The 25,105-nt window shown below is 42.3% G+C and overlaps 1 protein-coding gene across 1 annotated transcript in view; it reads left to right on the top strand.

The window, feature by feature from the left end:
• Papss2 (3'-phosphoadenosine 5'-phosphosulfate synthase 2) overlaps nucleotides 1-22,022 on the top strand; it is a 61,926-nt gene extending 39,904 nt beyond the window's left edge. Inside the window, exons 7-12 of the mRNA XM_090346325.1 lie at nucleotides 734-845; nucleotides 8,325-8,530; nucleotides 14,964-15,099; nucleotides 17,327-17,595; nucleotides 18,585-18,814; nucleotides 20,125-22,022. Coding sequence (XP_090202451.1) covers nucleotides 734-845; nucleotides 8,325-8,530; nucleotides 14,964-15,099; nucleotides 17,327-17,595; nucleotides 18,585-18,814; nucleotides 20,125-20,266 — 1,095 coding nt within the window. The 3' untranslated portion in view covers nucleotides 20,267-22,022. The remainder of the gene's footprint in view (nucleotides 1-733; nucleotides 846-8,324; nucleotides 8,531-14,963; nucleotides 15,100-17,326; nucleotides 17,596-18,584; nucleotides 18,815-20,124) is intronic.
• Nucleotides 22,023-25,105: the final 3,083 nt, after the last annotated feature.

Raw genomic sequence — 25,105 nt, 5'->3', positions numbered from 1 at the left:
AATTCACTTGTTTGTTAAACATGTCATTTGAAATATGATGTAAAAGTCAGTGTTAATAAATTCTTTTAAAAAAATCTAGTAATTAATTAGTTAGGCCACAGGGATGATGGGAGATATTTCTGAGGAATGATCCATGAGCTGGGTTATAAAGGTTGATTAGGAGTTTGCAGGCTGATAGATGAAACACAAGCCTGAAAACCTATGTGTTTAGACTATACATTGCCTAGTAGTGTTGCCAAATAGATAACAACTGGCGAAAGAGGGAGGTGGAAGTCCCTCTATGAGCCACCTTGAAGGGCCAGGTCTTGACAGACTTTCAGTAAGTACCGTGCTAATAATTTTTTATTTTTTCTTATAGTCAGTCACTTTATTAATTCCATCAGTAAGATCATCTAGTGAAAACAAAAACAAAAACAATCACAGTGTGTGGGGGAAATAATGAATGGTGAAATTTCAGCTCAGCTTCACATTGTGAAGCTAGTTGCAACCTAAAAATGTTCAAATAAATCATCTCTCAATTTGGCATGGTTTTACCACAATTCCATAGGGAAGTTCTCCACTTACACCCATCTGGCCTTTAGGTTATAGGCCAGAAAACCTATCCAAACTGGTTTATTCCCACAGATGGTCTGCTTCATGTCCCTGATAACCTGAATAAGCAAAGAATGCCCTGGGCTGGCTCGATGCTTGAGAAGCAGGATTCATGGAATCTTCCCTGGTATTTGTTTTTCAGCTGGACCTGCAGTGGGTCCAAGTTCTCAGTGAAGGCTGGGCCACTCCCCTGAAGGGCTTCATGAGGGAGAAGGAGTACTTGCAAGTGATCCACTTTGACACACTTCTAGATGGTATGTTTTCTCTTGTTTCTTACTCTCTATTATTAAAGGAAAAAAAAAAAACTTTTGCTAGAAATTTGCAGAACTTCATCTCCTTATCATTCTTACTGCAAAGATATTTGAATCATTTATGTGTTTATGTGTGCCCAATTCTATCCCATTTAAACTTTTATTTTTAACATTTTTTGTCCTCAAAAGATTACTGATTATGTAAATCTAAGGAGAAAAGAAATGCACACATAGCCACACCTTCACAAGAAGATAAAGCTGTTAATCTCTACCGGCTCTTGGCTGGTCTTGACAATTCAGAAGTACCACCACCACCACCACCCTCCCCCTGGCGATAAGGACATCTCAACCAGCCCAGACTCACTGGGGAAGGGTTACTGACTCACCTGGCACCTCCCACTCTCCACATTCCTCTGTCCAGCAGCGTTACTGCAGCTGCTTTCCTCAGTGGGTGCTGAGGTGTCTGTGTTCAAATCTACCTAAAATATATCAAGATGGCTTCACCCACTAAACAGACAGGTCACCATTCTGAGCACTGGCTCATTAATGACTTTTAGAAAAAATGATCTAGTCGAAATTAGAAATGTTACACAAGAATGCAGGACACTTCTTTGATCATATCCTTCCTTTAAAAACTGTCTGAACCTATCAAATACAGCCACAAAGTGGGGAAGTTATAATAGAGGTTGGGGTTACTTGGATTTAGAATAATTCTGAACAGGGCTTCGGACCTTTAAAGAAGAAAGATCGTGTTGGCCTCTGCCTGGGGAATGTGGCATCGACCCAGGAGCCAAACTCAAGGATCGTCAAGGGAGGTTTCTCCCCTTGCTCAGCTGCTCGAATTAACCTGTAACTTCAGGCTTTCGTTTTTCAGATTAAATAATGTTTATTCTGGAATAAAGCATTTTTTTTTTTTTTGGCGGGCCTTGAACTCTGGGCCTGGGCTCTGTTCCTGAGCTCTTCAGCTCAAGCCTACCCACCCTCCGTGTGGAGCCACAGCCCCACTTTCCATTTTTAGTGCTGGGGCTGGCTTTGTACTGAGATCCTCAGATCTCATTCTCCTGAGTAGCTAGAATTACAGGCATGAGCCATTGTACCCGGCTTGGAATAAAGCATTTTCAAACAAATGCTTTGTTTATTTCTAGTTTGCCTCAAAGCAGCAACAATAATAACAATGCATATCTACACAGCATTTCTTTATTTTCAAAGGGTTTTTTTCAGGCATTATTTCCTCCCTACAACAGCTCTATAAAACAGACCACTATTATCCACTTCCACTTAACTTATTTGCTCGGGTTCATACCTGAGCAAGTAAATGACACAACATGAGACCAGAACCCAGAGTCTCCAACATCTTCTGATTCTATTCCTGGTTGTTGCTTTGTCTATGCTGGAGTTGTTCCTCTGATACCCTTTCCAACTGAATCTAGAAGGAAGAATATCTAGACAAGGAAATGTGACATTAACTTGATGTCTTAATTTTGACACACGCTGAAACAGCTGCCTCAAGTAACTTCCTGAACTCAACAGCCACCTATGTACAAGAGGTTGAGTATATACATGTCCAAAATCATACTATGGGCCAGAAGATGAGCGGACCATGATGAAAGAAGGGCCTCATTGAGCGCAGTGCTTTTGACTTTTGCTCCATAAAGAAATATACATGGGGCCGGGAGTTTGGCCTAGTGGTAGAGTGCTTGCCTAGCATGCACGAAGACCCGGGTTTTATTCCTCGGTACCACATACTTAGAAAAAGCCGGAAGTGGTGCTAAGGCTCAAGTGGGAGAGCTCTAGCCTTGAGAAAAATCCAAAGACAGTGCCAGGCCCTGAGCTTAAGCCCAGGACTGGCAAAAAAAAAGAAAAAGAAAAATACGTGGGCGACAAATGTGTTTGTGGGAGTTAGGGGTCTTGTGTTTGTAATCTAAGGCTGAAAGGGGAAAGAGACACTATCTTTCTAGGGCTCCCTCTGCTGCCCCCACCTTCCCACCAAACTGACTAGTCTGAATTTTGAGAAGAGGGAAATTTTCCTGAGTTGGGAATTTGACTTTTGGTGGGTTCTATGACCCAAAAAAGATGAAGTGCAACTAATGCCAAGAATCCTTCTGGGTAATTCAGGCCAAAGTGGCACCATTCCTATTTCGCTTTGTGTGTATAAAACACGGAATTTCTGTTTCTTATTTGGTCCTCGGTACCCTGAGGTGGAGGAAGCACTTGCTATTGCTCTCACTTCCCAGATAACCTTGGTGCCCATTCCTCCGCTCACTGGCCTGAGATACAGATGAGCTCATTTTCCCGTTACAACTTGAGTCCCCTGGTTCCATATCCCTGCTGGCTCATAAAAAGAAAATTCCGGTGCTTTCCAAATATGCTCAAGTGTTTGTGAGAATCTCTAGAGGGTGTGTACTGTACTCTTGGATCAGGCCTGTAACTGACGCCACTTGCTGTGTGTGGATCCGTGTGGTTCTTTGCCCTGAACCACAGTGCGTTCACCCCTGCCCATTCACCCCGCCACTAAGTTCATGGTTTTGGTGGGGCTGTGGCAGTTCATGGACTATTGCTTCAGTGGAAGGATAGTCCCTTCCTCTATGTTGACTTTAGTATGGATTCCCTAGAAGGTTGCTTGTATCCCACTGAATCATTCCTGGAATTTGTAAGGATCCCTTATCATGTAGACAGTTGTAGCTATGTTCGGAGAAGTTCAAATCTAGGTATCCTGTTCTTCCCATAACGTCTACTACTTTCTAACCTGCAGGCCCTGAGGCTTTCTTTAAGGCCTCTTTAATCTTTTTTTTTTTTTTTTCTGTGGGTCATAGGGCTTGAACTCTGGGCCTGGGCATTGTCCCTGAGCTCTTCAGCTCAAGTCTACCACCTTACCCCTGGTCCAGGGCATTGTGCCTGAGCCAGCTTAAGGCTCAGGGACCTATCCCTGAACTACAGCTCCACTTCCTGTTTTCTAGTGATTAATTGGAGATAAGAGTCTCACATTCTTTAGTGCCCAGACTAACTTTGAACCGAGATTCTCAGATCTCAGCCTCCTGAGTCACTAGGATTACAGGTGTAAGCCATTGCACCAGTGCAAGCTTCTTTAATCTTATGGGAGCTGTCTGCTCACTGTGCTATATGACTCTATAACCAGAGATAATTGGGCACATTTATGCATTCTATTGCTAGTTAGGGCAGATTCAGAGCCCTACTTTACCCCTAAGAAGCATCCTCAGTTACTATGTAAACCAGTAGAATGGATAGAAGTAAATACTAGAAGCTGGTCGCAGATGGCTAATGCTTGTAATCCTAGCTACTCAGGAAACTAAAATCTGGTTCAAAGCCAGCCTGGGCAAGAAAGTACATAAGACTCTTATCTCCAGCTAATCACCACGAAAAGCTGGAAGAGCAGCTGTGGCTTAAGCCCAGGCCTGGTATACACACACACACACACACACACACACACACACACACACTGAATACAGTTAAGAGAAGTTAGAACCTAGAAGAGACTAAATGGCATACCCACTATCACCTCAGTTTGGAGTAGCACCTGTAAGGTCATCAGCCAGCACCAAATTCTTCCTGAGTGCCTCATATGCCAGTATTCATCTAGCTGCTGGGGGTAGAGTAGTTGTAAGGACATATGTATACACTTGCTGGACAGCCAATATGGCTTCTCTTCTGAGCCTGAGAGCAACAGATTCTTCCTACAAAAACAAAGCCAAAAAATTTCCTGAACAATTATGTGTTGTGGTAATTGTAAAGTATTACTCCATCAAGAACCCCCTTTATCATAATGCCAATATATTATGTCACTTTTTCTCTCACTGGAGATATAATTCCAGGGTTGTTTTAGACTCTCTTATAAATGTCACATCTAAATTTAAAACTGGAATAAGCTTATGTTGACTAATGAAATGAAGACATGGCTGTCTTGTAAGATTCCATCCTTTGGTGATTCTGCACATGCTACCAGCACTTTCTATGCACTAGCATAGCATTGAGCATAGCATTGAGCCTGGAAGATGTTCTGCCCACACAGGGAGTAAGTTCTGAAAAGGTTAAATGAATTACTTGAAGCTTAGGTTCACATCCATGCTTTCCTGACTCTCTACTTAACGCTTCTTTTACTGGATATATTTATTCCCCCTAAACATTTGGGATTCTAGGACATTCTAGGGAACTTAGCCTTTATACTTTGTCTCAAAACCTGGTTTAGAAATCATTTGACAGTGGTTGTAACATATGTTTGCAAGACATAACTTCTTGTTGAAATTAAAGGGGCTATTAACTATACTTTTGGAGTGTTACCACCATTTTGCTATCTGGCATCCTGTATTTGTTTCTTCAATAGTGTAACGAAGAGCCCAGGATATTTTTTATGTTGTTTATGTAAAAATGCCATAATAGGAGTTTTTTCCTTGACATTGCTTTAAAATTATTTTGATGGAAGAGCTGAAATATGTTTCTTATGTTTGTGTTTCTCTAGGCATGGTCCTTCCTGGTATGTACTTTAACTTTCCAAGTAGCTAAATTATTGTAATTAGATATATCGTATTAATTTAATATTGTTAAATAGATAACAAAAAAAATCTAAATTAACTAGCTGGAATTGTCATCAGCTCATGATCCAACCAGTTATAATAGAATAATACTTGGCTACATTTTCCTGTTGTTTGGAATACAAAGAACAGGAAACTTTTGGATCTGATGCAGCTGTTGTTTCTAACGTTGTGTTCAGCTGACATTGGTCAACTTGTTTCTAAATTACAACTGCATATTTTATTTCTGAGTTCTTTTAAATTTATGATCCTCTTTTGATGACTATTGTTTCACTTGTAGTTTCATAAATCTGGAAATTTTTAGCAAACGTTTAATATTTACAAATCCACATCAGATACTATTTAAAGTGGATTCACCTGGTTGGATTGTGCAAGCTTGTACTTCCTTCATTGGCGATGTGTGATTGTGCATGAATTTAAATTCAAGCTATCATAATTGATAGCTCTAAAAATGGAAATAAATACAGATCTCCACTGATTGGAAACACCTGTATTGTACCAGAATGAAAAGGTAAAATTTTGAAGAGACTGTTTATCTCTGGTATTATTCTTGTCACTGATTTTCTTTTAAAAGCCTAGTTATGTAATAAAGACTCCTTCATACATAGGAACAGTCAATGCAACCCATAAGCTGATCTACAAGGCATGATAATTATTTATGGCAAAGGACAAATTATTCAACTGGACCAGAAGTTATCTACTGGACTTACCCTGGTTAAAGCCCATAATACTCTTCCAAAATGAGATATGCAACAATAAAATCATCAAGGTAGTCCTCATCAGAACTGAAACACATTGAGGGAAAAGCTAAAAGTCCAAATCCATCTTTAAAGCCACAGAAAATATTCAGTGAAATCAAACAGTTGTATAAGTTTAAATACTTGAAAAATAGAACTAGGTGCCAGTGGAAACCCAGGACATCTATATACACCCACATGGAATACAGCTCTCAGTGTATGAGAACAGTTGGTTTGTTTCTCTGTAGATTTCCTTTCCATGTGATCCCATCACAACAACTGTCAGCCAGTACTGCTTTGTCCTTGCTAATGTTCACTCAATGCCAATATGCAGATGGAGCAGGAGCTGCACTGCTCAGCAAGCCCATGGACTGGAGGAGTCAATGGCCACAGGAAAGTGAAATGTAGAAGTAGAACATCAGCCATGAGCAAAAGAAATGAGACGGGACAGCACATGGCCCCAAGTGAACACTGTATTAAAAGATATACACACAGACTCTCATCATGAGTTTAATCAAGTATTAAACTTAGCTTTAATGGAATGGTCCTCTGAGAAGTGAGACGCCCATATGACTGTTGATCCTATCCCTGTGAAACCCCCACTGATTCCATATTTTTAGTCTTTGCATTAGTCGGGGTCTTCAGAGAATCAGAACTAACAGGATGTATATGTCTATGTGTATAGGCATATATGTGTATGCATATATATGTACATATGCATATATGAATACACATGTACACACATATATGACCTGAAAAGAGGGAGTGTGGAATCCATGTGATTGTGGAAGGTAGCAAGTTCAGAATCTCCAAGGTAGGTCAGCACATCAGAGACCCAGAAAAGAGGTGGTCCGGTCCAAAATCCAGTGGTAGTCTGCTACCCAAAGTCCCTCTTTTGAGGTAAAGCCATGCTCTGTTATTTCATTTTTCTCATGAGCTCCATCCATATTATGGAAGATGGTCTGCTTTAATCAGAGTCTACTGATTTAAATATTACCCTCCCCCCCCAAAAAAATACCCCTGACAGAATCATTGAGAATGGTGTTTCACCAAATAATGAAATCATGACCTAGCCAGGCTGACACACAAGATTAATCATCAGAGTTCCTGTGTCTGTTTCTCACAGTTTTCCAGTCTCCTTCCTTCATGGTCGAGCTGTTTACATTATGTGCTGCTGACGTCTAGCTTCTCTGAGCAGCACTCTCTGTACTTCCTGATTGGTTGTGCTGTATTGTGAGAAGTCAGAAAAGTTGTCTTATTTAAATTCCTCCAAAGTAAGGCATGAAGGTGAGAGGGACTCCTCTGAAGTAAATTATGTTTCACTCCTTTGAGATTTTTTTCATGTTGGACAGCCCATCTCTCTTATAGTATCTCCAATTAACTACTAGAAAACTGGAAGTGGCACTATGACTCAAGGCGGGTAGGGCAGTAGCCTTGAGCTGAAGAGCTCAGTGACGGTGGCCAGGTCCAGAGTTCAAGCCTCATGACCCACAAAATAAAGATAAAAATATGTAAAGGCAATGTTGTACCTGGGCAACAGAGAGCAGAAATACTGGCTTTGGAGACCCTATGGATTAATGTAAATTGTCTGATTTTTTTTCTTTCTTTTCAGTTCAGTACATTGCAGTGCCCCACATTGATAAAAAGGTTCATTTCTAAGAAAAAGCAGTGATTTGGGTTTTGTTCTAACCTTTAGTGTGTTTTGTCAGATTTTATTTTATATAGTTGGGTTATTAAAACTTTAATCTCTAGAGATTTGGCATGAGGACAAGGAACTCAGGAAATGCCCCCTTAAAATGTACCCTGCAAAATTAGGCCCTGGACTGAGGTTACCTTTGTGATTGGACTCAGTCTCATGCTGTTTCTGCCTGGGGAAGCCCTCAGGGACTTCCTGTCACACACTTAGAGAAACTGGGGCAGCTGATACAGGATTCAGGTTTTAAAACCTTTTGAAAGGACTCTTTGGAAGGAGCACTGGGTATGTTTGAGTCGTTCGTAAAGGACAGCACACCTGGACTGGGTATTTTTGTTAAAGGTCTGTGACTCCAGCAGAGGCAGGAAGATTGCAAGTTCAAGGCCAGTTTGGGCTACAGAATGAGGCCTTGTTTCAAAACAAGAAACAACATCATCAACAGCAAACCCAGGACAACACGCCCTTTAGATCCAGTATTCATGCTTCAGGCCGGGTCTTTCCACAGACGGAGTAATCAACATGAGCATCCCCATCGTGCTGCCTGTCTCTGCCGACGACAAGGCCCGGCTGGAGGGGTGCAGTGAGTTTGTCCTGACCTACGGTGGGAAGAAGGTAGCTATCTTACAAGATCCCGAATTCTATGAGCATCGCAAAGAGGAGCGTTGTTCCCGGGTGTGGGGCACAACATCTGCAAAGCACCCCCATATCAAAGTAAGTGGCCAAAACTTTGGAGGGGCTTTGTTGATCTACTTTTACCTATGACCAAAATAATTCTTTTTAGTTTCATGGAAAACTAAAAGAACTGATGGAAGACTCATTTCTTTATTTTGGTGGCGATATTGAAGTTGGAACTCATGGCCTCATACTTGCTAGGCTGGCAGATCCACTGGGTCATGCCTCTAGTCCTGTTTTTCATTGGTTGTTTTTAGAATAAGGTCTTACTCTCGCCTAGGGGCGTGTGCCTGAGCTTCCCACTGTAGACTTTCTGCTGTTGCTGGGAACACAAGTGTACATCACCCTTCTAGCTTCCCTTCCGTGGAGATGGAGACTCTTGAACTTTTGTGTCCAGATTGGTCTGGCATCTTGAACCTCCCACTCTCACCCTCCCATGTAGGTTGGAATGATAGGCACTAGCCATTGCACCCAACTATGGGTTGGAGAAGTGGTCTTGCTAATGTTACTACTCAAGCAGGTCTCCAACCATGAACTTTCCATTCCCTGCTTCCCAAGCGGGGAAGGTGAAATTTCTAAGATATATTTTTACCTTGGAGGTTTTGAAAAGTGATAAATAATATCTTTCTGTTTGAGGGCTGCTCTTGACAATCTCTTTAAGTCGTCAGATTCTGTGATGCCCTCATCCTCAGCTAAGTGGCACTAAGTAGATAATTTATTCTCACATCATGAGAAGAGGACCCAAAACTACAAGTAGACTTGGAAGCCTTGTTCCTCTGGAAAACACGCACAGATTGCATCCAGCCAACTCTGGGGAAAGAACTGAGAGTTCATGCTCTGTTGCCAGCGAATAGGTCAATGACATTTCTTCAATAAAGGATAATTAGCACAGAGAGTAGCTGAGTTCCCAGAGGAAAGTTTCTACATTTTTACCAGTGGATAATTTCAAGAATGAAAATGTGATCATGTGGTGAAGATCATTTAAGGCCTATCCTCTCCAAGAGCAAAACCCCTTGGCAGCTTCTAACTGCAGAAAGGCTCATAGCTTAGGGGTCTTAAGGACTGGCTGGGTGGGGTTCCACTAGAAAGCTGGAATTGTATGCAAAGCCCATTCCTCACCTGAGATGAAGGCACTACTGTAGAAATGAAGAGGCCATATTCTGTTGGTTTCACTCCTGAAATTCTCCAGCTGGAGCAGCTATCAGAAGCCATCAAGGCCTGGAAGTCTGAACATGGACAAGGCGTACTGGCTTTTCATCTTTATTTCCCTCTCCCAAAAGACAAGGGCACCAGAATAAGCCTAAGCGCTTGTCTAGCCCCGTGACCTGTAGAAAATTTCGTTTTGTTTTTCTTCAGTTGTGAAATGTTCCATGATAGGAAGGACCTTTTCATGGCCCCTGTTGTTGTCCTCTAGAGCTTTTTTAATCAAAACAAGAGGTCAATGATCAAGGAAAGCAGCCTTTTAATTTATTGGACACAGCTATCTGCCTTCAAGATAAGTAGTTCTACTCTTACACACATCCGAAGCTGGTTATTTTTCTCAGAGGATGATAGGTAATCCTTGAGGTTGCTGGACACTGGCTCAGGGCTGCTTTGACGACTATTACATTCCTAACTTCATGGATCCCTTCTTTCCTGACTGGCATCAGACAGGCTCGAGAGCTTATCTTTACCTACTGATGGGAAGTAGAATGGTCTGTTGTTATTCTGCCTCTGCTATTTCTCTAACATCCGCATGACCTGCACTAAAGCCCTTAGGAAGCTCTTAAAGTCACTACTTCTTTTCCTCTGTCTTGTAATACAGGGCATCAGTTCCATTCAGTTTCTTAGAAGTCCCAGGGAGAGTGATGGTGTAGCTTTGATAGTGACACTATTGTCAGTGTCTTCTGTAAACATTTCCAGGGAACTAATGGTGTGTAACTACAGAAACCACTCAGTGTACACACATTCACTGCACTTGCTGAAGGTTCATTTAGCAAACTCATAACACACAAGTTTTATAGGGGAAAAAAAAACTGTGTATGTTTAACACCTTAAGACTCACAGTAATAACATTAAGATAATTGTTTTAGAAAGATAAAATTCCTAGTTATTCCCTAAAGTAATCATGGGCTTTCTTGTATTTCTATGTGGTACTGAGACTGATGTTTACAGAAAATGATCATATGCCAAGGAAATGGTCTCCCCTGCTCTCCTGCCCTTCTGCCCTTCACATGCAAGGACTCTCTCTCTCTCTCTCTCTCTCTCTCTCTCTCTCTCTCTCTCTCTCTCTCTCTCTCTCTCTCCCTCACTCCCTCCTCTCTCTCTCATACTTGGGCTTGAACTCAGGGCCTCATGCTCTTCCTTAGCTTTTTCATTCAAGGCTGGCACTCCACCACCTAAGCCACAGATCTACTTCAGCTTTTTGCTGGTTTATTGGAGATAAGAGTCTGACAAAGAGCTGGGTCTCCAGTGGCTCATGTCTGTAATCCTAGCTACTCAGGAGACTGAGATCTGAGGATCAAGGTTCAAAGCCAGTCCGGACACAAAAGGACCTAAGACTCTTATCTCCAATTAACCTCCAGAAAACAAGAAGTGGGGCTTGGCTCAAAGGTAGGGCAGTAGCCTTGAGCTGAAGAGCTCAGGGACAGTGCCCAAGCCCAGGGGTCCGGTGATAGCGTTGAGCTGAAGAGCTCAAGGACAGCGCCTAGTCCGAGTTCAAGTCCCATGACCCACAGAAGAAAAGAAAAGAAAAAGAGTTGCACAGAGTTTTCTGCCCAGGCTGACTTCAAATCACAATCCTTAGATCTCAGCCTCCTCCATAGCTAGGATTATAGGCATGAGCCACAGAGCTTGACATGTGGACACATGGGCACACTTGACCTTCCCTTCAAGGACTCACTTTGAGTCACTAAATATGGGCACTGGTGACATAACCTCAAAGGAAACCACTAGGAAGAGCAGGCGAAACCTAAAGGCATTGCATGGAAGGTTCCTGTTGCCTTTCTCTATACAGTTGCTGAAGCTTTTCCAGGCAGTAAGTATGTCTGCCACTGCTCCTGTGCAGCAGGAACAGCATCGCTTCCATTTTACAGACATGGAAGGCAAAAGAACGTCTGACTTCCCAGTGAAAGACCAAGAAGAGGTTTTATCTCCTTTGGCTTCACAGTAATGACCCAATGGTCAGATCAGCAGAATGGCCTGAAATGCTTTCAAATCATCCAGATTATGCTGGATATAGTCATGCACACCAGCCTCAGGAGAGGAGGATCCAGAGTTCAAGACCAGCCTGAGCTACATACAGAGACACTGACCAAAAACCAAACCAAACCAAACGAAGAACCCAACAACCCGCCCCCCCCACAACACCACACACACACACACACACACACACACACACACACACACACACACACACACACAGTCTGGATCCTACCTCGACGGAGGATGGTTTAATGGGGTTTAAAGCTTCCCTGACTTCAATGTGTTATAAGGTTGAGAAACTTCATTAGATGATTACTTGGAAGTGTGTCTTATCTGGCTTCACATGTGTACACTCTGACAGTGCAGTTTCAGCTGCACAATCTGTCCCCAGACTTGTTCCCCTGTGTGTTTTCTATCTCACCAGCAGCTTTGTCATCCAAACAGTGACTTACAACCAAAACCTGTCATACTTGCTTTTGTCTTCTCCTCTGGTTCAAGCACGAAGCTCCGACAGCTCTGCTTCTCATATGCTACTTGGAATTTATCCACGCGTGTTCTGATTTGGGCCAGGATATCTCCTTGTTTCCCTGTCGCTTGCCTTGCTCCCCTCTGCACCATTGCTCATTCTTTAGCTAGTGATCTGTTCAACCTTTGATGTGAGAACCCCTCTGCAGAGACAGGATTGACCTCTTAAACCCATTATTTTCTGTCCTTCTGAAGCTCTTCAGTGAACCGTGCTCTCTCTCCCCCATTTGCACATGCTCATTCCTCAGTATAGGACATCATTTCTTCTATGGCTGCCTTCTCAGCTGTTTTTCCTCCTTTCAGGAGTCATCCATAACACCCATGACCCATAAGTACAGCCAGATTCCTCTGCCTTCTCCCAGGGAAACCTGTACTTGTTCTGTCCACACCTGTGATGGGTGCTACTGAAGGGGATGTGGAAGTTTCCCCCTGGGGGGCACTGATGAGGTCTGGTGGGTGTCGTGGGAAAGAGAGCCTAGCTTGCAGGGTCCTAGATTTGGGCCCTGGCACCTGCACGCACTTGAATGCTACCACTTCCTCTCCACACATCCATCTTCTCATCTGAAAATCTACATGCTCCCCACGTCCCTTCAAGCTCCACATTCCATGATGATATCATGTCATGGCTGTGTAGTCCCAAAGTCACTATTTCTTTCCTTCCTTCTGTTTTCTTCCTTCTCTCCTTTTCTTCATTCTGATCCTTGTACTTTCTCACCTTCTGATGATCCTCTTCTTCCAGTTGTACATTCCCTTGTCTTCTCCAGATTGACTGTATTCTATTTTTTTTTTGTCTGTCCTGGGGCTTGAACTCAGGGCTTTGTCACTGTCCTTAGACAGGTTTGTTTTTGCTCAAGGCGAGTGCCCTGCCACTTGAGCCACAGCACCACTGGCTTTTCCTATGTATGTGGTACTGAGGAATCGAACTCAGGGCTTCATGCATGCCAGGCAAGCACTCTACTGCTAGGCTAGCTTTTTAAGTCTACTTGATTCCCCTGGTTTACTCTTCATTCTACTGTTGGAGCTTATCCCCTCCTCTGTGCATTCTTGCTCTGTTCTTTCACTGAGCCCTGTTCTTGTATCACTCCTTTACCAGACTCCTTAGGCCTGTGCAACATAGTGTCTTGTGAGGTGTTGCTGTGGTATTGGTTCATCCTTTGTCTCAACATTTTGTTATTGCCCTTCCCTTCCCCAAATCAGATAAACATATATATAAGACATGGTAACAAAGGAAAAACACAGTGACAACAGTGAATAAACCAAAGGAAAAAATAGAAGCAATAACTTCACACAGTGCATAAAAAAACCTCTTGTTTCAATATCTTGGCGTTTGTTTCAATTAGCATCATTTTATATGATCATATGTACATAGCTATTGAACTATTGTGACCCTCTGCTAGGACTATCCTAAATATATACTATTTGTTATAAATGAGGGAAACTATGGAGCCTATGTTTCTTTGGGTCTGGCCTACTTCACTTAATATGATTTTTTTTTTTTTTTTTTTGCCAGTCCTGGGCTTGAGCTCAGGGCCTGAGCACTGTCCTTGGACTTTCTCAAGGCTAGAGCTGTACCACTTGAGCCTCAGCACCACTTCCAGCTTTTTTTTTATATGTATGTGGTGCCAAGGAATCGAACTCGGGTCTTCATGCATGCTAGGCAAGCACTTTAACCACTAGGCCAAACTCCCGGCCCCTTAATATGATTTTTTAAGTCTTTCTATTTCCTTACAAATGGGATGATATCATTCATTCTGATGGAAGCACAGAATTCCATTGTGTATATATACCCCATTTTCTTGATCCGTTCATCTTGAGGGGCATCTGGATTGGTTCCACATCTTAGCTATGGTAAATAATACAGGTATGTTTTTATGTTGGGTCGTAATTGAAATAGTTGAAGTCTGTCTTCATCCAGTGGAGCAATACAGTATATGAGCAATAGAGTATATGGCTGCCCCCTTGTGTCCAGAATAATAACTCCACCCACAGAGAATTGGTGTCAACTCAAAATTTTATGGGTGGTCTAAGCAATGAGGATAGTGTTACTTACGGTATAGTTATTGAGCAATATCCTTTGTTGTGTGCATGTGTTCATAGTGAGGCTTGAACCTGAACTTTTTTTTTGCTCAAGGGTAGCACTCTACCACTAGAGCCATCACTCCACTTCCAACTTTTTTGTGTGTGGTTAATCAGAGTCTCAGGGACTTTCCTCTCCAGTCTGGCTTTGAACCACGATCCTCAGCTCTCACCTCGTAAGCAGGAAGGATTACAGGTGTGAACCACTGCAACTGACTTGCCAGTATTCTTGGTCAACAATTTTAATGGAGCACAGAGTTTAAAAACAGGGCCATGAAAACAAGACTGACAAATACATTAAACTAACACAGCATTTCTTATTTGGTGAGGGAAGAATGTTATTTTTTGCTAAAAATGTTACTATACTAACATAATGGCCTTGTTTTAAATCAGCTAGTCATTTTCAAGTTCTCAGTTTAATTTCTAATATGAAAACTACCATATGCTAGATATATGTATATAAATTAAAGTCCCTGAGGGAGGATTCTTAATAATTAAGTGAACCTGAGGCCTTGAGCTGCACTCACAACAAAGTTTATGAAGAAGTTACAAGACCTAAAATTTTGAGAAATACTGTGCTAGAAACTCTGGAGAACTAGGCTCAGTTCTTCAATAATAATCCAAAAGAAGATTATTTGTCAAATAAAACAGTGTTAATCATTAACAACCTTAACGACGCTCTTTCTAGATGGTGATGGAAAGCGGGGATTGGCTGGTTGGTGGAGACCTTCAGGTCCTCGAGAGGGTACGGTGGAATGATGGCCTGGACCAGTATCGCCTGACACCTCTGGAGCTCAAACAGAAATGTAAAGAAATGAATTCTGGTACGTAGGCTGGCTCTCGTGAATTTGTTGATTTGCCTTGCCACTCTCTGATTAAGAAATTAAGCCTTTTTAGAAGTGAATGCATCCTACTCAGGAGGCTGAGATCTGAGGCTCAAGGTTCAAAGCCAGCCTGGGCACAAAAGTGCCTGAGACTCATCTCCAATTAACCTCTAGAAAATGGGAAGTAGGGTTTGGCTCAAGAGTAAGGTGATGGCCTTGAGCTGAAGAGCTCAGGAACAGTGCCCAGGCAAAGTTCAAGCTCCATGACCACAAAAAAAAAAAAAAAAAAAAAAAATGCATCCACTGGTGTGTGTATTATAGAAAGTTTAAATCTGAACTTGGAGTCAGTGGCTCGTATCTGTAATCCTGTTCACTCAGGAGGCTGAGATGTTGGAGGGTTAGGTTTGAGGCCATCCTGGGCAGAAAAGTCCTTTTCTTTTGGAGATTTCATCTCTAACCAGTAAAAAGGACTGGAGGTCTGGCTCAAATGATAGAACACTAGACAAACCCATAAAAGGCCCTGAGTTCAATCTCCAGTACTGGCAGAAACAAAAAAGCATTTACATATTGGAATACTGTGCAGCAACATAAAATACGCACACAGATAACCTAAAACATATTCAGAGTGAAACAGAAAGTTACATGAAAATGAATATGGTACAATCATAGTTTTAAAAATGAATTTTAAAAGCCCCAATGTATTTCTGTATATGGAAACAAGAAATGCTTCTAGTGGCACCAAACTGCCCTGCCTTTGACAAATAGCTTCCTTTGGGGGATGGAGGTGGATGAAACGGATTTTAATTTTTCATGTATACATTTTGAAAAGAGGAGAATAATAATAGATTAGTGCTTTTCATATTCTATTTTAGGTTTTTATATATCTTTTAGTTGAGTTAAATGGATTAAAATTACATTACAGAGGCCAAAAAAGGGAGGGGCCTTCCTGAGTCTGCTTCTAAATGAAGTAGTTATCAAGATTTTTTTAAAGTGCAGTTGGAATTTGTGTGGGGGAGGGGGGTAATAGGGCTTGAACTCTGGGCCTGGATGCTATCCCTGAGCTCTTCACTTCAAGGCTATAACCGTACCTCTGAGCCATAGCCCCACTTCCCATTTTCTAGTAATTAATTGAAGATAAGAATCTCATGTCTTTTTAGTGCCTGGGCTGGCTTTGAACTGCGATCCTCAGATCTCAACTAGAATTACAGGTGTGAGTCACTGTGCCCAGCTTGGAATTGTTTTTATATCTGTAGATTGTTACTTCATGCCTGGGCTGCAAGAAATCTTCCCATTGTTATGGGTTGCAGAAAATCTTCCCATTGTTATTCATTTCCTTGTGACGTGATACAGCCACTTTTACCTACTAGGCCCATACTCCAGGGCTCCACATATCAGGTCTGCCCACTCACCCCATCATGCCAGATTGCTAGCGTGCAGGCATAGGAAGTGGTGGCGGCAGAGAAGGCAGCTTTATTGTGTGGCAGAGGCACACCACAGGAGAGACAAAGGAAGCCTCTTCCAGGTACAGACACGAGCCATAGGTGCAAACGAAGAATATGGGTAGGGCATGAAAGATGTGCGCAATTCTTGGACAGTCGTGGATAAAGAACCATCTGGTTGATCAGCACCTCAGACTTGGTTTTAGGGGGGATCAGAGAAGTTTTACAACTGTCCTCACTTGTGGGATTCAATCTGGTCGAGATAAGCAAATCCTTGTGGCCTGGTGGGTGGTCTGCTGCTTCTTGCCTCCAAGGCAGTCTCTGCTCTTGTAAAGATAAGTCTTTCCTGGATTCAAACATTAATGCGAGGGGAATAACTCAGCAAAGACAGATGCCAAGCTTTCCTCTTGCTTCTAGTGAACTTATGGACCCAAGTAAGGAGTCAGTGCATTTTAGCCAAATACTTTTTTTTAAGTCCCAGTTATAAAGACTGGAGCAGGGTACAGAGGTTTGCAGGAAACATCCTGGCAACAACTCTTTCCATCTGAGCCACTTACTCCCTTTATGGCTTCCTGCCTCCACATCCTGTCTGTGTCTGAGCCACAACATTGCTGGTGTTACTGGATTAACACCTTTAAAGTCCTAGATATGTTTTGCAGCTGAGTATCAAAGGTCTGTGGATTTAATGAATGCAGTGAACAGTAGACATACTTCGTATTTCTTTTCTGTGCTTGGAACAACCAACACCATGTGTCTTTGACTTAGGCCTGCCTGCTTTTCTTTCTCAGATGCGGTGTTTGCATTCCAGCTGCGCAACCCCGTCCACAACGGCCATGCTCTGTTGATGCAGGACACCCGCCGCCGGCTCCTGGAGCGGGGCTATAAGCATCCTGTCCTCCTGCTCCACCCTCTTGGGGGCTGGACCAAAGATGACGACGTGCCTCTGGACTGGAGGATGAAGCAGCATGCAGCCGTGCTGGAGGAAGGGGTCTTAGATCCCAAGTCTACCATTGTTGCCATCTTCCCATCTCCCATGTTATATGCAGGGCCGACTGAGGTGGGTGCTTCATTGAGCTGGCCTTGGCTGTGGGACTCAGTGCCCATGTCACTCAGATGTTATTCATAGGAGTCAATGAGTGTTTGGGATCCTTATTCCTCATGAACAGATTTCTGGAATCTTCTGGTCTTAACAGATTCAGTAACGTTTCCATTTTGCAATTACCAAGATCCTTAAAAAGAAAAAAAACAACCCTCAGGTCAGTTATACATTGCTTTGAGGAGGTTGACATGTGAATGAAGTGGATAACCCAAGCTTATGTGGGCTATAGGACAAACCAGTCTACCCTAATATTCTCCAGTCCCACTTTGAAGATGTCTTCGCGAGATAAAGGTCTCCCTTTGTAATGAGAGAGTGAGCTGTTGCACTAATTTTCCTTTTGCCCATCGCTTCAGCAGTATGGTGAATCTGAAGGTGTTTGGAGAAAGTACAATGAATTCAAACACTTTGACCTTAAGGCCCCAAACTGAGTTCATGAATTCTCTTTAAGCATATCAAAGTTCTGGATCCCTAGCGCTCTCCTGTCACTTTGGATTTCTGTCTGAACTCAAAAGAGGGCAAGTGTTGCAATGAGCTCAAAGGTAAATTAGCTAGTGCAGCTGGATAATGAAATGTTAAGGCTTATAATTTTACTTAAATTGTAGTTTAGCTGAATTGGAAAGGACTGGAAAGAAAATTCATACGGTCTGGGTAACGGTCTTCTAAATGTTCCTGTTCTGCAAGCCCGTTTGGAGAAAAAAATGAGGAACCACAACCTTCAGTTCTAAGACAAAGATTCCTAGAATTTATATCTTTAAAGCTCCTGTGTGACCCCAGTATAACCAAGCTGAAGAAAATAGCACAAACTCTTAGGGCTCACTGACTTTCTTACAGCTTTCTAGGTGTCCTATGCCATTGAATTATTTTGAAGGCAGAATTACTGAATCTCCCTAGAACACCTGGACAATGGCCTGCAGTGACCCTCTTGCCTATTACGTGTTGTTTCCTAGGTCCAGTGGCACTGTAGATGTCGGATGGTTGCGGGGGCCAATTTCTACATCGTAGGCAGAGATCCTGCAGGAATGCCTCACCCTGAGACCAGGAAGGACCTGTATGAAGCTACCCACGGGGGCAAGGTCTTGAGCATGGCCCCTGGCCTCACATCTGTGGAAATCATTCCATTCCGAGTCGCTGCCTACAATAAAATTAAAAGAGCCATGGACTTCTATGATCCAGCAAGGTAGGTTTTTAGAGGAAAATTAATCGACATTTTCACAAATGGTGAGAAAATTTTGACCCCTTGGGAAACTATTGCATGTCTGCATGCTCCCAGTTGAGTCCCTTGACAGTCAAGACCTCATTTCACACATTTTATGTCTTGTAAAGTTGTAGCACAGTTCTTGCACATAGCAGATGATCCTTAAGTACTACGAGGGGCTGATTATGCAAGGTCCTAGATTTCATTTCCAAAACCATACACACACACACACACACACATACACACCAAAGTGTGTGCGTGTGTGTGTGTGTGTGTGTGTGTGTGTGTGTGTCTTGAACATGTACTGAATGCCTAACAGATTACAGAAAGTAACAAAGAAAATAGCTTTGCTCAGCTGGGCACCAGTGGCTCACACATGTAATCCTAGCTACGCCTCTGAGGATCACAATTCAAAGCCACCTGACAGGAAACTCCGAAACTCTGTGAGACTCTTATCCCCAATTGATCACCAGAATACCAAACTTGGTAGAGTGCTAGCCTTGAGTAGAAAGGCTCAGGGACAGTGTCCAGGCCCTGAGTTCAACCCCACAACTCTTAAAAAGAAAAGGTGGGCAGGAGTTTAACCTAGTGGTAAAGTGTTTCCCTAGCATCCACAAAGACCCAAGTTTGATTCCTCCATTCCATATACATAGAAAAGGCTGGAAATGGTGCTGTGGCTCAAGTGGTAGTGCTCTAGCCTTGAGAAAGCCCAAGCACAGTGCTCAGGCCTTGAGTTCAAGCCCCAGGACTGGCAAAAAAAATTTAAAAAGGCTGGGAGTTTGGCCTAGCATGCACAAAGACCCACATTCAATTCCTTAGTACCACATACACAGAAAAAAGCCAGAAGTGGTGCTGTGGCTCAAGAGGTAGAGCTCTAGCCTTGGGAAAACCAAGGATAGTGCTCAGGCCCTGAGCCCACGCCCAGGACTGGCAAAACAAACAAACAAACAAAAAGCATAGCTCATAATGTAACACAGAAAGAGATTCCCATGTATTTATGGTAAAATCAAATCTCCATGCAGAGATCTCACAGAAAGTAGTAAGAAAAAAAGAGATGTTCTCTGGACTCAAGATACTTCCCATTACAGAGCAGGTGCACAGAAAATGGTGACTACCTATTATCTTGCATTCTCCCAACAATTGCTGAAGAGTTAGAATACTTGCCCATTTTCAAAGATGCAGCATTTTTCAGAAAGAAAAAACCTATGTGTCTAAAACGCATCACCTAACTCCAAGAATCTTTAAGGCAAATGTTATTATCTACCCTGAGTTGTGTTGCTGTACTGTGACAGGCATGAAGAATTTGACTTCATCTCAGGAACTCGTATGAGGAAGCTCGCCCGGGAAGGAGAAAATCCCCCAGATGGTTTCATGGCCCCCAAAGCATGGAAGGTCCTGACAGATTACTACAGATCCCTGGAAAAGATCAACTAGATGCCTGTTGGCTCCAGAGAAGTTTCTTTCTGAAGTGCTCTTTGATTACCTTTCTATTTTTGTGAATCTTAGATGCTTTCTATATCTTTGCTTCTCAATGGCTGACTTTAAAATTTTGTAATGGAGCCGAAAAATTCTCCCTATATTTTAAAACCAACTTTCTTATATACGTATATTAAAGTCAAACTGAAGGATAAATGTTAGCAGGACAAAATAATATTGCCACACATTTCAGAATGAAATTAGCTCTCTCTTTCCTGCATTTAAGCAGATAAACCCCAGGTTTTTTTCAAGTCTTCACCTCGTAGTTACTTGCCAGGATGTACATCTTATTTGGCAGTTCAGTCTTGCCAACCTTCGATCCCAATACCATGTACCAGCAATAAAACATATAAACAGTCCCCCCCCCCCCCGCAACTAAATGAGATGTAACTTAGGTCAAGATTCTTTCCAATCTTTTACTTCATGATTATATTTAGCCTTACTTTCCAGCATCCTAAGTGTTGAAGACCTGACTGGAGAAATCAAATGTGTGATGTCATTTAAACCATACAACCTATTTCTGCCACAAAAGTTGATCTAACAGTAAGAGAGTCTTAATAGTCTTCTGAGAATAGTAACTCCATTTAAATGGCAACTTTTAATAGTGTGGACTTTTAGTAGGAATTGACTATGTCATGAGAAAGTCACTTTCCCTCTTTTGCTGTGGTCATTGTGTCCTATAGATGCTAGTAGCAGCCACTCTAACACAAGAAATTCACACCACCCAAGTAGCCAGGTGCTAAAACTGGAAAGGACCTCAGAACATATGGAATACAAATCTCTCAGTGGTGAACAAACATAGATGATGTAATAAACACAAAATTAGGATTTGCAAGTACTGGTGGCACTGAGTCCCCAGGCCACTCAACTCCCAGTCTGGCAGTAGGTCCAGATGAAACAACAAAAGAGCTTTAAAAAACTAGATCCAGGGGTGCTTAAAAAGCAGCATATTTGCAAGCACTAGTGTCTGACTCCTGTAATCTCAGCTACTCAAGAGGCTGAGTTCTGAGGATCACAATTTCTAGAGAGGAAAAATGTCTATGAGACTCTTGCAAAAAGCCAGAGTGGAGCTATGCGGCTCAAATGGCACTAACCAAGAGCAGAGAGAGACAGACAGACAGAGAGTGCCAGGCTCTAAGTTCAAGTCCCAGAGCTGGCACACACACAAAAAAGCAAGGTCTTAGAAAGACCTAAAAGGTGTTAAGAAACCCCAAACTCCTCCATGTTCCCACAGTTGAAATACAAGCATTACCAAAGACTCAAGCTGTTTTAAGACATCCTCTGATGGCTTTGCTTTGCTTCCTGAAGGAACTCTTTTGTACTTTATGTATAATTCATTGTCGCAAAAGGATATATGAAGAAATAGCACTTTTTATACCTAGGCCTCTATTGTAGAGACCTAAACTGGAAAGAAAAAACTGTGATTTGTCATAATCATTTTTAAATGCTAACCAATACAAGGTCTTTTGAGAATGACATGCAATGGCCACAGCGATGTTTGTCTTTCATCAATGGTGTAGTGCCTATACACATTTAATCAGAGCCCTTTTTAAAAAAATGTATTTATTGGAAACATGAGATAGGATGGTAGTGCCTTATCAGATGTATTTTGATCTGTAAAGACTTAAACTGTTCTACTAGAACTACACATAGTGCAAATGACTGTTTCTGTGTGCAATTCATGCTTGTTATTTTAATAAATTTTCAGAACCAAGCCTGTCTGTTGTCTTGTGACACTGGGTGTGGGGCCACGCTATGGAGGGTTTCTAACTGGATAATCAGAGACAGCAGCAATTGCTCTCTAAAGACACTTTTCTCTGGCTCATATTTTGTTTTCTTTTTTTTTTTTTTTTTTGCCAGTCCTGGGGCTTGAACTCAAGGCCTGAGCACTGTCCTTGGGCTTTCTCAAGGCTAGAGCTCTACCACTTGAACCACAGAGCCATTTCCGGCTTTTTCTGTGTATTTGGTACCAAGGAATCAAATGCAGGTCTTTGTGCATGCTAGGCAAGCACTCTACCACCAGGCCAAACTCCCGGCCCTGGGTCATGTCATTTCTAACTTCACATGTAAGTGACCGGTGGTCTCAACCATGCATCATTTCAGAGGTAACTAAGTTGTTCAAGGGACTCTGACTGGAATTCCACTGCAGGCAAATTTGCCCTTCCTTCTTCCACTTCAAGAGATGAAGCTATCTTGCTTAATCTCTGGCAATCCCCATACCTCCACCAACCTGACTAGTTGGTGCTACCAGTAGCTGCTACTTTTGCACACACAATGAGTTCCGGGTGGGGCTCTAACCTGCTCAGGAGCCTTTAAACATGCAGCTTTGTTTCTGGTTAAATGGGGGTCATGTCTGTCCTTAAGTCTTTGTGTAATTTTTTTGTTACTGTTCCTAACCTCAGATACAGCCAATGTAATAACTGATCAATGCAGGGGCCGGGAGTTTGGCCTGGTGGTTAAAGTGCTTGCCTAGGACAGTGCTCAGGCCCTGAGCTCAAGCCCAGGACTGGCAAAAAAATAAAATAAAATAAATGATCAATGCAAAGCTACAATTTGTAGACACTCCCATTGGTCCCTAGAACTTGGTAGTGACAACAGGCAGGGTGTGTGTGTGTGTGTGTGTGTGTGTGTGTGTGTGTGTGTGTGTGTGTGTGTGTGTGTGTGTGTAGACACGATGGTGTAAGAGTGCTAGGAAGCACATCAAACTTTTCAGGACAGTATGCCTGGTAAGGCACATGCACACTTTAAACTGACTCTAGAACTAAGTGAAAATAATACTTCTGTTGGGGCTAGCAAAAAAGGTGCCAAAATTCTCTGTGCACTTGTTTCCAGAGAAAAATAAGCACTCCAGAGGTAAGCAGAGAACCTTACCTGACAGTTCTTAATCCTGGGGGTTGGATCTGGGGCACAGATACAGTATTAGAAAGTATGTGCCTTTTCGGGCATGGTGGCTCAAGCCTGCAAGCCTAACTACCCAGGAGGCTGAGATCTGAAGATCAAGGTTCAAAGCTAACTGGCAAAAAAAAAAAAAAAAAAAAAAAAAAAAAAAGCTAGCTTGCGCACTGAAGTCTCTTAGCTCCAATTAACTACCAAAAAACTGGAAGTGGCACTGTGGCTCAAGGGGCAGGAGGATAGTCTTGAACTGAAGAGCTCAGGGACAACACCCAGGCCCGGAGTTCAAGCCCCACCACCAACAAAATAAGAAAGTATGTGCCTGTCTTAAATAGGGAGAACATGCAGGGATAAGGATAAGGAGAATTCTGTCATTATTTAGCCATCAGGACACAATGATGGTAGAAACACAATATGAATTAAAAACAAACTGCTTGGGCTGGGAGTTCAGCCTAGTGGTAGAGTGCTTGCCTAGCATGCACAAAGATCAGGATTTGATTCCTGGGTACCACATGCAAAGAAAAAAAGTCAAGTGGTGCTGTGGCTCAAGTGGTAGAACTCCAGCCTTGAGAAAGCCCAAGGACAGTGCTCAGGCCCTGAGCTCAAGGCCCAGGACTGGCAAAAAAAAACAAAAACCAAAACAAAAAAACCCTGCTAAGCTAGACAATCCTACATCTGGATGGCAGGAGAGGGGCCAGATAACCTATGTATTCTCCAGAATTAGATTCCAGAATCTCTGGAACTGTACTACAAATCCAAAGCTGCAACCCAAACCCTTTCCAGCTCAAATATCAACACATTCTACATAGGTGGGTAGGAGCTGGATGAAAATTAAGTATCTCCATCTTGTTAAAGCTTCAACCTACAGTCTGAGAACATTCCAATTAGTCAGCAGAATGCAATGCTAGAGTGCAGACATGGATCAAGTGGTAGAGTACCTGTGTGAGCACGTAACGTAAGCAGAGCAAGGCCTTTCAAGACCTCATACTGACCAAAAACAAAGAACTGATGAAACAGAAGTCTGTTCTTTGGAAAGATGAGAAAAACTGACAAACCCTTACCCAAACTAACCAAAAGAAAGTAAAATATCCAAATGAATAAAATTGGAGATGAAAAAATGATGCATCTCAACAAAAACCAAGGAAATTCAGATCATTAATACTTTGAAAAGTTACATTGCAGCAAACAAAATTTAGGAAAAAAGTGAACAGATTTCTAGATGCATATTTCCTAGCAAAACTCAACTGAAAGGAACAGAAACCATCTAAACAGATCTATAAGTAACTATGAAATTGAGGCAGTAATATCTTCCAATAAAAGAAGCCCAGGGACCAGGAGTTTGGCCTAGTGGTAAGAGTGCTTGCATAGTATGTACAAAGATCCAGGTTCGATTCCTCGGTACCACATACATAGAAAAAAAGCCGGAAGTGGTGCTGAGCCTCAAGTGGTAGAGCTCTAGCCTTGAGAAAGTCCAAGGACAATGCTCAGGCCCTGAACTCAAGCCCAGGACTGACCAAAAAAAAAAAGCCAGGATGGGATAGATTCACTACTGAATTCTACCAGACCTTCACAGAATTAATACCGTGGCTCCTCAAACTATGCCATAAAGTAGAAAGTGAAGGCTTGGTATTAAATTCATTCCATGAATCCTGCATCACCCTGACAAAACCACAACAAAATTATAGACTGTCCTTGAAGAACATAGATGCAAAAATTCTCAATAAGACATATGCAAACTGAAATCAACAATACATTAAAAAGACCATATATCATGATCAAATTGGTTTCATCCCAGGAATGCAAGGGTAGTTTAATTAATGTGATAGAGCAAATGAACAGAATGAAGGACAAAAATGATCTCAATATAGAAAAGGTCTTTGATAAAATTCAGAAAATGATAATCCT

This window comes from Megascapheus bottae, chromosome 15 (genome assembly GCF_031878675.1).
Source record: "Megascapheus bottae isolate mThoBot1 chromosome 15, mThoBot2.hap1, whole genome shotgun sequence".
In the NCBI taxonomy this organism is placed as follows: Eukaryota; Metazoa; Chordata; class Mammalia; order Rodentia; family Geomyidae; genus Megascapheus; species Megascapheus bottae.
Note: the sequence above shows the minus strand (reverse complement) of the source record. Positions and strands in the feature narration are given on the sequence as shown.